The 14,772-nt window shown below is 44.0% G+C and overlaps 1 protein-coding gene across 1 annotated transcript in view; it reads left to right on the plus strand.

Annotated features, from left to right (window-relative positions):
* The window catches only part of ADCY5 (adenylate cyclase 5), a gene marked incomplete at its 5' end in the record, with an annotated part of 223,594 nt that overhangs the window by 202,374 nt on the left and 6,448 nt on the right, over window positions 1-14,772 (plus strand). Inside the window, 5 exons of the mRNA XM_009640836.2 lie at window positions 943-1,030; window positions 7,487-7,603; window positions 9,148-9,312; window positions 11,573-11,748; window positions 14,581-14,607. Of these exons, the coding sequence (XP_009639131.2) occupies window positions 943-1,030; window positions 7,487-7,603; window positions 9,148-9,312; window positions 11,573-11,748; window positions 14,581-14,607 (573 nt within the window). The remainder of the gene's footprint in view (window positions 1-942; window positions 1,031-7,486; window positions 7,604-9,147; window positions 9,313-11,572; window positions 11,749-14,580; window positions 14,608-14,772) is intronic.

Raw genomic sequence — 14,772 nt, forward strand, 5'->3', positions numbered from 1 at the left:
ATATGTGTCACCATCAGAGCTTCATGAAAGACACAACATGGAATTTTAATCTGAAACTAGAGACAAAATGGCAGTGATAATTTATGATGATAAAGATGAATAGCTTTAATGAATTTCACAAAGGCTCAAACAGTGAATTAGCAAGTACAATTATCTTAGTAGTCACAAGAGAACACAGAGACCAACGGGCTTTGGTGTGGTTGCCCTCAATGTCACATCGCAAGAATACTTCCTTTAAATTATGAACAGGGCTAACTGCTGGGAGGGGGCCTGTCCTGTCACACTGGGACCAATCACTGGAAATTGTTGTTGAATATCTTCACGATCAAAACACATGAAAATGCATAGTACAGAGTTGGCCCTGGGGTCCTGTTTGTACTTCAAAGTTGGGAGGAACAGGAACCTATCAAGCTGACCAGGCTAAAGCTGTTTTCCCTGACTATCCTCGTGCCATGGTTGCTCCCAACCCATGCACAAGACAGAGTAGGGAGGGTGGTCCAGCACAGACGTCCCCTGTGCACAGCAAGGCCAGGTAGCTATTCCCATTGAGACGATTCCCACTCGGCTGCTCTGCGGTGCTCAGCACGCTTTCCCTCCCAGGGGTCTCCTGCCCACAGCCAGCTGGGGGCCGACCCGCTGTAACAAATTGTTCTATCAACTCCTCTAGCACATGAAATATTTCTCAGTCCCTCTGCTGTCACCCCGGCAGGAAGGTGATTGCTGTAAAAGATGCAGTATTCTCTGCACTGCAGCCTGCATGAGTAATTTGAAATAGAACAGAGTATCTGTTGGTATTCAAGGCACCTCACTTCTCCTCCTGCTATCCTAATTGGAAAGCCCGTGCAGTGTGTCATAGCTCATACAAATGTCATGTTCTGGAGGGCAGAGCTGTAGCTATTCTATATGGTGTGCATTTAAAAAAAAATATCTCCTTGATTTCAGCTCTACATTTATGCTGGGTTTTTACCTGACCTGTTTCCTGATCCTGACCACAGTGGTGTTTGTTTCCGTCATTTACTCCTGTGTAAAGGTGAGTACAGTGTTTTTTTTCTGGAGTCCTTTGCCTGAGCTAACTAGATCAGCAATCTGCAGCTAACAGAGCATGTTTTGTTAGCCATCCTTTCCACACTATGTGATAAGGGTTACAGAAAAAAGCCTTTGATAAGACAGACTGAACTGCAAACAGATGTTAGGGTTGGCATCTCTTTAGCTCATTGAGAAGTAATCACTGTGTGGATCTGCATGTCTATTAAGTCCCCTGCAGGCACTCTCACATTGATATAAGAAGAATACATTTCCCAATGCGGAACAAAACACTGACTGACCGTTTTCCTCCCTGTAAACTTCCTGCGGAGTCGCCTGTGTCCTGGCCCCTGCTGCATACGCATGTTTGGGCAGGCAGATAATCAGCAGCAGAATATCATCAAGGAAAAACGTCTTGGGGGGAAGTAAAAGCTGTAAACATATAGAATTTTATCAGCCTTTCTCAGATGAGTGTACAGAGCTTCCAACATTTGGTGGGCTCTTTCTTGTAAATGGTTTTGATAAGCAAAGAAATACATTGTGTGAAATCTGAAAATGTATTAATTCTTCTTGGCATTCTGTGGAAAATTGGCAGTCAGTGCTTTGGGAAGGGTGATGTGCTCATCTTTTTCACTCAAAGGTATTCATATTAAAATGTTGATCATAGTTGATTGTATTTGCAGTTTGGGGGATCCTTCCAATCTAGCAATGTCTGAATATGGAAAAGTTCAGGTTCGTGCTCTTTAGCCCAAGCTCAGCTTTGCTCCTCAGAGCCTGGAATAAAATAGCTCAGTAGCGGCATGTTTCCTGCAAAGAAGCAGTGGGGTAATGGATTATGTCAGGCGGATGATTTGCCTCACTTTAATTATCTTCTTTGTGCCATTTTCAACAGTTGAATGTGGGTGCTCTTGACAGACTTGCACCTTTCCTGTCTTTTTGATTTTTGAAAGTTAGATTTGGAGAATTAAGGTTTGCCTTCTTGTTTAATAAGAGCTACAAACTTCCCAGTGAAAGAAGCTTCAGGTTATATTTGAACTTAATAACTCACGGGGCTTCCCTTGGGCTTATGACAATTTTAAAAGGAGCGTAGCTCGTAAGCGCAGCATCCCGTTGGCCCTGCTTGTTTACCAGCGGTGAGACTTGCAAGGCAGAAATAACAGTGCTAGTAGGAAGGCTTAGGTCCCTTGAGCTGGGAAATGGTACCCAAAGATGCCTTGTTATACTTGGTGTGTCCACTATACATGAGGATGCTACTGAGTGTCATTAGTTTGTAAACTGGTGTTAGCAGTTAATGTGATTAGCAGTTAATTAACAACCAGTGTGGAAAGCTTTTGGTCACAGCCACAGAGGACTTGGAAACTCGGTGCAGAGCTGTGCTGGAGCCTACCTAGGCTGCGGTGCCACCAGCAGCAACATCCCAGCACACTGCCAGCTGTGCAGAGTCACACCAACACACCAGTTCTACTGGTGCTGTGCACATATTGGGGCAGGGGCTGTGGCAGACCCAGGCCTCTGAAGCATTCAAGCTGGCTGACTTGCAACCAGATGGATTTCAAGGCGCACAGCTGTTTGTCACCCACTGGCTTTTACCAGCTTCGGTTGCTTCCACATACCCAGCACTCATTTCTTCTGTCATCATGCAAAGGTTTTGCTTTTGGTTTGGGCTTTTTGGCTTAATATTATTACCAATCTTAATTAACGACTCATTTAAAAGGCATGCAGGATTTTTCAGTCCCTGTGACCCTAGGCAGATGGTTCAGTCTTGGGTTTTTTGCCTTGATCTTCCACATTCCTGTAGAAGAGGTCTGTTCAGTGGTGCCTGCAACTGGTTTTAGGCTGGCTTTGCCTCAGTGCACAGGACCTGGAAACACAAGGCATCAGAAGGAATTCAGGCTAACATCAGAATTTAATGGGATTTTATGAAGCTCCCTCCTGGTATTCCCTGAAGTGAGTTTTCAGCATGTTGGCCCAGACCCACAAGGTGCTTGTGTATAACATTCAGCGTGGCCGGTGCCTTCTGTGCGCAGATTGCAAATACTGAAAATTCCGGGGTTTCTAGCTCCAATACCTTTTTGATTACCCTGGTTTTAGTGCTCCAAATTAGCCTCTGCTGACAACATCTGATTATGAGATGGCTTGTTTAGGGGCCAGGTACTTCTAGCTTGTCAGCCGCTGTCTGATGGCAGCAGCTCCCGGTAGCTGCAGCCCACTTCTGTCATTAAAGATTCTGGTGTTTCAGGTCAGAGTTTTTTAAGCAAGGGTTTTACCCAGCCCTTGGTTAAAGGCTGTTCCTTTTATTTCTCTACTTCACCTTGCTCCAGGAAGCATTTTTACACATATACACAAGGAAGGCACTTTTACAGATCCTTTAGATGAAATTTTAAGACACAGGGACATCGGGATAATTTGTTTTGTTTCACACTCGGATGTGGGATAGGAGAGCATGTGTTTTACATACCAATGGTTCATTCCGCACAAAGTTTGAAAGCAGGTGTCCACCCCAGGATATCTGCATAAGCATAACTTTTGCCTGTTTGCTGTGCTGTTACATGATAAGCAGCTCTTTTTTTCTTCCTCTTTCTAGCTTTCATGTGAGATTTTCCTTCCCTCTTTCGGCCTCTCCATCTCTGGCTTTGACAGTAGCCAGCAGGCTCTTTCTGGATAGCTTGATCATGATTTATTTTCTTTTGCTGTCATTATTATCTTTCACTATAAAATTCTCCACGGACTAGAAGTTGATCCTGGAACTGTCAATGCAGCCAGCTTGGCTTTCCAAGTTTCTTCAGCTGTAATAAACAAGAGAGTTCCAGTTCTTCACTTTGATGCTCCATGAAGACTTGGCCACTGTGAGATGGTGTTCCTTCCCAGTAGAGTCTAAGGTCATGGGAACCAGGGTCCCTTCGCAAATACTCCACTGACAGACATCTGTTTTGCTACTAACTTATCAAGTTTGTGTTTCTTCTTAAAATCCTTAACTTCTGGTATCTACGCTGCTGTGTGGAGTTCAACTTCTTGCATGTTCCTGGGAGCACATAGGAGAGAAGTTTCAAGTTATCTTTTACAAGAAAATAAGGTTTTCTCTAGCTTTACTTAGTTGCAGCTTGCCTACCTGTTTCTTTGCCTCCCAAAAGTGGTCTTGATGCTCCTAGAGTGTTTTGGTTTTTTTTTTTCTTCTCAAGCAGGGGAAAAAATACCTCTGAAAACTGTACCTTTTAATAGACTAATAAATCACTGTGAAATAAGTTACATAAATGGACTTGCAACATCAAGTTGCCTGGAGATGTTGTCTTTTACTACAGAAGCATCTTAATGTACTTCAAAATGACTCAAAAGCTTTTATTACAAATTGAAAAATCAGAACTTAAAGACCTCATCTTTTTTTTCATCTCATAACACAACAGCAATTATCTAGGCAGTTTTCCATGTCCACAATATATGTTAAGAAGACAAAAAGGAGAACTACTACTCTTCAGTCTGAAATCAGCTGTTATTGCCAAGTATAGTTTTTATTTAATGTATTTTTGTCATGCAAGTGACTGGAGATTGTGAAGGGTGTGTAACACCAGTACTTGTTGGATCGCTTTTTAAATTCAAACTTTTGCCCTACCTTCCCCTTCTATACTCATTAGTACCTGCACGCTTTCAGAGCCTCTATTCTGGGGCATAATGTCTTCCAGCAGCATTTATGCTTTTCAATTCAGAGCAAGCTAGAATCAACTGGAAAATCCAATTTCCTTTTTCCCCACTGTGTTTATTTTTCTTTATACGGGGATTTTAAGAGGGTTGGCAACCCAAACATGAATGTCAGCTGCCCAAATGGATCACGTCTTTTCTTTCAGCCCCTGTTCTCAGTAGTGCACATGTGGGCTTAGAGTTGCCATTTCATCAGACCTTCCCTTGTCCTGTTCTTCACTCAGCCAAGATTTGAGTCATTAAGAGGAGTAAATGGTGTTGGACAGAACAAACCAATGGGCTAACCATCAACAGTGCATGGATTTTCACTTTACTATAATGTCCTGATGTTCTGCTTCTTTTCCTAGGACAGAAGGGATTTTATTTTATTTTATTTTATTGGAGAATGGAAGGGGAAGTAACCTTTTCTTTTTTCTTCTTTTTTGTTATACCCCTGACTTATGGATGTTTTTATGGAGGGAACATTGCGAGAGCATAGCTGAATTGTCAGAGACAGGTCCCCCATTTCTGTTGTAGAAGTCCTCCAAGCTGCAAGTATTCCTGGTCTCTTATCGGCCTCTGTGAAATGGGGAGAGCAGTACTTATGTTCTAGAGCTTCCATGAATGTTGTTCAAAGGAAGAGGTTCCTCAGATGCACAGGATGGCTGTGCCATTGCGCTCTTTATTGCAATCCTGACTTCCTATGGTTTTTGGCATTGGTTTCCTCTTCAAGACTTTTTCCAGCTGTACTTATTTACTGACCTAAAATTTTCCCTATTTTGCAAAGTACTGAGAATCAAGATTAATACAAAGAAAACATGTTTTCATTAGAATTTAAGTGTCTTCCACAGATTGCTTTGCTTGATATCTCAGGCTTGGTTCAAAGTCAGGCTTTTTTGGGATCATTGGCAGCAGTGGCTTGAGCCAAGATCCACAACAAAGCACTCCCAAGTTTTATTTAGGTGCCTGATTTCCCAGAGATTACAGAAGGAGGTTAGGTCCGTGCATACCTTTGTGGAGCTTGGCCTTGAGGCCTAAACGAAGGGGTGGCAGGAAAACCTGTCCTGCTCTAATCTAGTGAGAAAACTGTCTAAATGTTCTCCCTCCAAATCCTATAAAGGTTGGGGTGGAGGAAAGCCCCATGACATTTCCCACATCCCCGCACTGGTAGGGATCTGCTAGATGATGTCCACATGGAAGCAGCTGGATGTGGTAGGGCAAGGAGATATTTTGGTTCATGGCTTATCAACAGAGCCAAGGATTTCTATATCAGCAAGGTTTATTTCTGAAAGAGGTGGTTTGCTTTGTTTTACAGTAACTGCACAAGCCTGAAGGATTGCATAAGCTTTCAGTGAATTTCAATCAATCCTCATTTGGTGCAAATAAGTCATAACCCCAATTTCCCCTTTCCTGCTGTCCCCCCCCAGAGTCTTGCCCTCTCCTCTCTCCTGGAGTTAGATGGATTTTTGTGCATGTGCTGGTAGCAGGTGAAATCAGCTCTTTCAAAACTCTTGCCACAACCCCTCTCTCCCCCTCTGTAAAAGTCACCAGCTAATCAGTGCTTTGGCCGTTCAAACACTTCGTAATTACGTTGTAGGACTGCTGTGTGGGAAGCTATGCACTGACAAAATGTTGCATCTCTGAAGATGTAAGAGTGAAGGTTAAAAGAGAAAAGCAAGACTTTTAATAGAAACATTAGTCATAGTTAAATTGCAGTGCCGTGTCGCTGCGCTGCTAGCTTCTTTGTGTCTCTAAAAATACCCTCTAGTGGGTGCCCTGGCACAATGGCGTGGAGGGGACGGGCACCGTGGGACCAGTGCTCTCCACTGGGAGGGTGTCCGTGCACAAGGGTTTCCTGGCGTCCATCTCTCGTTGCTCCAGCCCCGAGCTTGTGCCAGGGCGGTGGTGGCGCCTGAAGAGAAATGGTTGGTTTCATTGTTTTGTGGACTTTTTTTGTAGCTAATGCAATGCAAGGAGGCCTCATGCGATGTAGAGGGTGACCCTTGCTGCAAAGGCCACCTGCTTAGTCTCTGCTTTACACAAAGACTGCTTCTTCCCAGAATGTGATGGAGCACCTAAAGCAAAGCATGCTGGTGGCCTGCAGTCAGAAAGCAATTAGAAGAAAGCTTCCAGCTTTGATAGTAGTGAATCACCGGGACAGTCTGTCTAGGGGAGCTCTGTGATCACCCTCACCAATGGTTATTTTTATCCCTGTGTGTCTGCGGTGCCGAGTGCCATAGACCAGGCGAGGCCAGCTGACTTCTCCAGCGCCTTTCACTGAGGATCTGACAGATCATGAGACTAGCCTGTGCTTTTTAACGGTCTGTTTCCGAAATGGCACCAGAAAGTCCTACGATATGCCTTTGTGGTCAAAGGGATACGACGTGTTTCTTCATTTCTCCTTTTTTTAATTTTTGATCCAGTAATTTACAGGCTCGAGCTCCTGGCTATTTCAGTTACAGATGGCTTGTGGTTTGCTTCTCACAACAGGATGAGCACAGCCCTGCAAGCCATGCTATCTCAGCTCAGGAGCCATCGTTCCCATTGGGAAGGACTAAGTAGACTTGGTGAGCCAGCTGGGCCTGCTGCCACAAGGCAGTCACCCTTGCTTGCCCTTGTCCCAGAGCCGCCATCCCCCATAACCATTCTCTAACCCCTGTGCAGCATCCAGCATCCGCACAGATGCCGTGCTGAAGGATGTGGGCAGCTCAAACACAGGTTGTAATCTGTAAAACAAGCAATGATTTTACATGTTTATTCAATCTTTTTTTTTTTTTCCCCCCACATGCAGCTTTTCCCAGCTCCACTCCAGACTCTTTCTAAGAAGATTGTACAGTCCAGGATCAATAGTACCTTAGTTGGAGTCTTTGCCATTATCCTGGTTTTTCTATCTGCCTTTGTCAACATGGTATGTGCATTATTTCCTTTCGACCCCTTCAGTTCTGCATGGCTTTCTTACTGGTGCTCTGCAGCATCATAACCCTTACAATTGCTGGATTTAATGTAATCCTGTCTGACTCTTACAGCGTCTGAGGTCAGTTCCCTTTTGCTTTTCAGGCACAGAAAAGAAATGGGAGCCTGGCAGCTGCATGCCTATAGCCCGTTATATGCCTGGCACTGATTTGTGCCCGTGTTCATTTCTGATTCTTTAAATGCTTCTGCTCCAAGTACATAAGCCAAGCCCAAAGCGTACCCCTGCGCGAAGGGCCAGCACAAGGCCGATGTGTCATTTAACTCCCACAATATTGAGTGGGACTTAAGTGTTGTGTAGGCTTTGTGCCGGCCTTCTGCACGGTGCTGCAGCCTGCTCCAAGTGCAGTAATCACCTAGCAGGGACTGTGGAGACCTTGCTTTGAGTTGCACTTTTGGGACCGGAGTGGTCTAGCTTTGCATTCAAATGCCACTGCTGAGTTCAGGCTTGGAGAGAGATGGGCTGTCCTTTAGGGCCCTTTGGCTGCTGGTTTCTCACTTATACCAGTGAACGTATTTTAAAGAACATATTTTAAAGAAACCACATGAATATTCTCTACCCTGCAAACATCTATTTCATTTTTTTAAGAGAGGGGGGAAAAAAAGAGAGGTGGGCCTGGGGTTAAAGCCCTGAGCTTGGAGATAGCTACAAAGACTTCATATGGCCCTCTGCTCCTCTCCGGTATGGCCTCAGCAGGGGCAGTGCTGACTTGCACTGGCATGGAGAGGATTAAGCACCTAGAAGTCAGACCACTACTTGCTCTTGCCTCAGCTTCCCTGTACACACAGTGGAGACTTAGGAACAATTTTATGCTCTGTTGAGGCACTTGAATGGGAGGCGCTAGTTCAGTGGCATCGACACCCCACCTGCAAAGAGCTGGTGTGGGTTGCTGAGCACTACACAGAAATTACAGCTTTGGTTTTCTGCATAATGTGTGAATCTTTGCGTTTGTGAACTCCTTAGTGTAAAAATTAGCAAAATGGACAAAACAGCAGCACCAGAGAAATGGGCCTCTGCTGCTTTCTCAGTATAACATAGCACATCAGCCTTTGAGCCTGGCTGCTAAAGTCTTCCCTGTAGAAGGACCCACAGCAGAAATGTGGCAGGGGAAATTTATCAGCTCTGAAATTCCTGTCAGCAGAAATAGAGCAACACCAGGACCTTATCACAGACAGCGGGATATATTTGTATGTGTAATATCTACAGTCCTTCTGCCTGTGAACCTTCAGACGTAAAGTTGTACGTGAAGTTGAGCATGTAACTAGCTTTCTAGAGTGCACAGCCTGGATTATATTAATTAATATTTTGGGAGAGAAAAAATATAGCCATTGCACATGCAGTAAAACATAAGCCAGTGATTTCGTTTTGCATATTTTGCACATTGCTACAGCCATTTCCAAGGGGCTTTTTAATTGATGAAGACTATTTTGTTTTCTTCTGCTTGTCTGTGCTGTTGAGTTTAATACCATCTTTTCCTTCAGTTCATGTGCAGCACTGTGGATCTTGCCAGCTGCATGGCTGCAGAATACAACATCACTCCTGACCGGGTGGACATATGCCTTATCAGCAACCTGACTTCCAACTACAGCCTGGGCACCTTGCAGGGATTCTGTGACAGTCCTTTGCCCAACTGCAACTTTCCAGAGGTATTGCTTGAAAAAAATGGGTTGCAGAGCTTGATCTGAGAAGAGGCTATAAAACCTGTGTGATAAACCTCAGTGATTCAGAGGCAAGCAAGGTTGCTCCTGACTGACGTTATAGGACTGACATAGGCTACAACACACAAACTTTAGTGTCTGAAGTTATTATCATGAGTCCACATTAATGTTTAAGTTCCTTCAGGGCTGAATAATCAGTGGGCTTTTAAGACTGCTGGATCCTTGCCTGTAGCACGAGAAATGGCCTTTCTCCATCAAGTCCTTAATGGCATGCAGAACCGCAAGTTGTTTCAAAGGAGTTTGTGGGTACTCAGTGTTACTTGAAAAATCAGTTCGCTGAAAATCAGTGTCTAGTCATAGATTTAACCCTTCCCTCCATTTTTTTTTTAATGTCCTGATGAAAACTTTGCTTATATATTTTTTCACTAGGTGTAGTAGGTTCTGGCCTCAGGCAGGTTAGCAGCCCTGACAGTCGTCTGCTTCAATCTGCAAATGCAAATCCTACCTCTTCTGAACAACTTATTTAAAAAAAAACTAAAAATGCTTCTAATGGCAAAAAAGACCCCAGATATGTTTTACACACTGGTAGAATACTTTGCCAAAGCCATCATCTTTTTGCATAGCTATTCAAGACCTTTCTCCGAGTTTTTAGGTCATGGCCTGTGTGTTGTCTGCAGGAAATTGAAAAGGAAAAAATTCTGTCTAGGATGGGGGCAGAATTTATGTTAAGGTCATCTGGGTTTATGGGGACCTGACAGTTTTATGCCTGATCTGTTATCATCCAGATGTCCAAGGTGCTACTGAAAGCCCTGGTATCCCACTGAACATATTTCCACTTAATTTAACAGGAATATGGTCCCTGTCTGATTCAGTGAGGTTTCTGAGACCACCATTACCATGACTTTCAACCCTGCAAAGGCTCTCAGTATGTCTGCAGAAAGACCCAGGAGAAAAATCTGGCACAATGGAGAACTAGAAACGATGTGTGCCCATCATGAGGCTGTCAGGAGTGCCGGTTCGTGACAGAGAGGGATTTTAAGCAATGAGGAACAACCATTTTGCATGCTGAGGATGCTATGACAGCCTTGAGCCAGGTCCTGCCTGTCAGTGGGCTAAGAAGTGAGGAGTTCCTTTCCCTGCACTCTGCAGGGCAGATGTCAGATCTGGTGCAGGCATTGTCTGTTGCCCCCAGTGTGCTTTCAGGAGATGGTGGGATCCTACCCCTCAGCCACAGGGAATATACACCCATTTGCTAGAATCTGAAGAGTCAAGTTACAAGCTGTACAAGTTATTTTCTCTAACTTAATCTATCAGTGATTAATAAATGAGCTCAGAACATAAGCGTATTTCTACTTCAACTACGGCTTGCTTTTAACTGAAGGGATGTATTGTCTCAGGCATCTGATGCAGTTTTTTTGCCAGAAATAAGCCTGTCTGGACAGAGTGGAAGCTTAAATCTTCACAGGTTTGATAGCAGGAAGGTGGTGAGCTGGATAACATGCCTCTCTCCTTTTTACATCCTTGCTAGCTTTCCCAGGAGCCATAAATGGCACCTGCAGTCTGCAATCGCACTAGCATGCTAAACATTCAGCTCTCAGGTTGGCAGAAGTTGCTGCCCCACCACCCAGGTGTAGCAGAAGGCTCCGCTACCACATGTGTGCACACTTCTGCAACTGCTGGCAGAAAAAATGATCGCTGTGTCATTGGTAGAAGTTTGTCCAGCCTGTATCTTGCCAATGGATTCAGTGTGTCACATCAGCAGGGGCAATACTTTTCCAACCGGCCTCAAGTGGGTATCTGTCCTGGTGGTGTGAATTGCTGATCCCCTTGGTTCTGTGTATTATGCAGATATGCAAATTCAAGTCCAGAATTTGACCTTAAAGCATGAAGTATTCCAGCATAACTGGATGGTGCTTTCTGCTAATTCAGTAACCATATCCAGTGCAAACCTACCTCACAACCTTGGGTATACAGCTGCAAGCCCTCTGCCTCTTGAGTGTAAAGCAAACAGTGCCTGATGAAGAATGCAAGAGTTTTCTCCTCCATCAGTTCAGTTTTAACACTTAAATCTCTATAATGTGGGAGAATCCCACAGGCGGCCCTAGGTTTACATGTTCAGTCAGCTCAACTACATAACTCCCAATCCCTCCCTATCCCTCTGTTTAGTTTCCTTTGTTTTCAGTTTTGATTTATCCAGCTGACATTCACCTCTCTCCTGTTTTTTTTTCCCCTCTTTGTCTTTATACAGTACTTTACCTACAGTGTCTTATTGAGTCTCCTGGCCTGCTCTGTGTTCCTTCAGATCAGCTGTATTGGAAAACTGATCCTTATGTTAATCATTGAATTTATATACGTTCTCATTGTGGAAGTGCCAGGGGTCAACCTTTTTGACAACGCAGATCTCCTGGTTACAGCTAACACCTAGTAAGTGCCTTTCACTTCTGAAATCTTCACCTAATTTCTTTCACCCAATGATTTCAGTGTGGCATTAGGCAGGTGGGAGCACCGAGGCTGTGGTGCAAGCAAGGGAAGTGCATGAAACCAGAGAAGGCATGGCTGTAAACTAAAGGCTTTGTCAATGCTGCTCTCCACCTCTGAAGAGTAGGAGAACACAGTTCCTTTTTTAATGTGGAACTTGTCTAATGAACTATTTATTAATAACAAAATATAACTGGAATCATAGTGGATCTGTATTTATTTTTCTTCCAGAAATGGGGAGCTATAGTTAGTCATTCTCACTTCTGGTATTACACTCCTGATATAGAAATGTCTTTTCTGTAAAAAGAAAGAAAAAAAAAAGCCTTCAGCAAACTTGAACTGGCTCAGGAACATGATAATGAACCACTGAGATGTTCAGGCATCTGTTATGTCAAAGCCAGGTTGGAGTGGTGGAATGGTGGTGTTTGATGTTTGGCTAGTGATCTCCTGGCAGTTGCTGTTGGACACATGTCTGCATTTGAAAAGCCAGTATCACAGCTGGTCTCTGCACAGTTCCCAGTAGAAGGGCCTGGGCTAACTGGGAGTAGACAGTTGCCCTTTTGCTTACAAAAGGTACTTTGTCATCACCAGGTCACACATTAATCATGGTGGCAACCTCCTTCCACTGACATGGTTACCCCTCTCCTGAAGGTCACTCCAGGGAGGGAAACTTGGCACATCCCCACCCAAGTTTAATTTCTCACTGGGAGTTGCACTGTTGTGTTAACTACTGGTTTTGATTATTTCTCCTTGTAGGCAACAGTTGTACTTGAATATGAGTCAATAAAATGATGGTGTTGTCTAAAGGTGAACATGGTACTAGGATGTATAAGGAGAGTTGCCTGTAAGACATGAGAAGTAGACCGTTGCTCTGATCAGGAGTGGGAAGGCCTAAACTGGAATATGTTTTCCAGTTTGGGGCAAGAAGGCAGTTCACAATAATGGAGAGTCCACAGCAGCAAAGAACCAATTTAGGTGAAACATTTGTCAAGGACAATAGCTTTGGTTGCTCCTATCTCGGACAGGAAGGTGGTTGAGAAGATCCCCATAGCCCTTCCCAGTGCTATCTTGTAGGTTATACAATAGCTTGTGTAGTTGCTCAAATTTCTTGGTGGTCATTAACCCCTTCAAGCAGGTGCACCTGGTTACTTCTGTCCTCCACAGAAATATTTCATGATTTTAGCATTCCTGTGTGCCCAGTGATAATTAATGGAGGTATGGCTTTTACTGCCATTGGCAGTAATCACTTAAATTATTTTGTTAACTCAAGCAAATGAAATTATGTAGGAAACCCCATGGAGCTTTCTGTGGAGGTATGGGGAGAATGAGGTTTTCTTCCTTTTTTTGCAGATGTTATGTATTCCAACAGCGGAAGCTATTTAGCATTTTCGAACACAATTAGAGAAATAAAAGCATTTTATAGCCCAAATATAATTTCACTCTTGTAAGTCAAGCGCTAAGCGAAATTACAGCACTTAGAAGTATAATTTACGTCACTTCACAATCAAAATGTCAGTAATAAAGTGGAGAAGGTTAGCATGTTTTCCCAGAAATAGCTTTCTGTGATGCTATATTATCTCTCACTAAATGATACTTGTTTTGTCCGGAGAGCTCCATGGACAGCTATTTATTGTCCCCGTGCCGGCAGTCCATTTGTGTGTGGTGGGAAATGGGAGCTCAGCATGTAGCGCACGGATCAGAGATGTACCTTATTGTCCAGCTGATTTAAAAAAAAAACCAAACAAAACAACATGACCTCATACTACTTTAATTGGGTGCCTGTCGTAGCTACATAATTACTGTCTGCTCTGCAGCCATTATGGCACTCTGACTAATTAGAAGCGATGCAGATGTCACTTCACACTTCTGTGTACAAACCAACCCAGCATGTGAGCAACTGAAAGGCTGATTATAGCACGTTGGGAGTTGCTAGACTTGACTGCAGCGACACACCAGCGCGGTGACACATGAAGTACAACTGGATGCACAGAGCTACTATCATATTGCCTCTTCCTTTCCATTTAAATAGTGTTTTAGAAGATCCACGTACATGGTTCTCAGCCACCTAATACTCCACTCACACTTAAGAAGAAACCCAGCAGCATTAAGCAATCAGTCAGGAACTCAAGACAGCTACTACCTACCAGAAAGCTCCTTTCCATCCTTTCACGGCAAGAAAAGCACACCCTCCAGCAGCTCTGCTTCGTACGAGTGCTTTGCAGTGTTGTGGATAGCAACAGCAATCCGCATAAGGGCTTAGTGCACTCGTGTGCGGTGCCATAGCCAGGCTCAACACTGGAGATGAGCAAATTGCAGAAGAAAGGACTAGTGCTGAAGGAATTAAATGCATCTCCATGCTACAATAAATGAGTAAGAGAGGAGCTATTCACCACAAGATGTTAGACCAAAGCTTCCTTCTTTAGATCAAATTTTCCAGCCTGGCCTAATGAAGTAGTAATGGATGCACAAACATTTGGTAAAGCATCCCACACTGACATTAAATCCCAGATGATTCTCTGACTCCTAATGCTTCTTAGGTATTTTAACCACATTAACCATGTTGCACCATCACTCTGGATTTTTGAGTGTAGCTCAGACGTCCTTTTTTCTCCTTCCCCCCCATCTTTTTGTAGTTTTCTGCTTTAAAAGGGCTATAGCCCCACACAGTGTTAGAGGTGCCACATTGCAGAGGTGTTGCTGAATGATGTACAGAAGGACGAGTGCTGGAGGGAGCCAGACACTCCACTAACCTTGTGTTTGTGTTTTGGTTTTTTTCAGTGTGTCTGCAAATGCAACGTTATCATGGTGAGTCACTTTGGCTTGAAATATTTTTAAGGGGTTTTGTTGGTAGGTGTCTTCTGTTCGCAAGGTGCTGGACTATGCCCTGGTGTGAGCTGGTGCCACACAGTGCAACTGCCCTAAGTGGCCTGAGCGTTGCCCTTTTGTACGTACAGCTGCTCTCAGCGCAGG

The sequence above is a fragment of the Egretta garzetta genome, unplaced genomic scaffold (genome assembly GCF_000687185.1).
Source record: "Egretta garzetta isolate BGI_Z169 unplaced genomic scaffold, ASM68718v1 scaffold326, whole genome shotgun sequence".
NCBI lineage: Eukaryota > Metazoa > Chordata > Aves > Pelecaniformes > Ardeidae > Egretta > Egretta garzetta.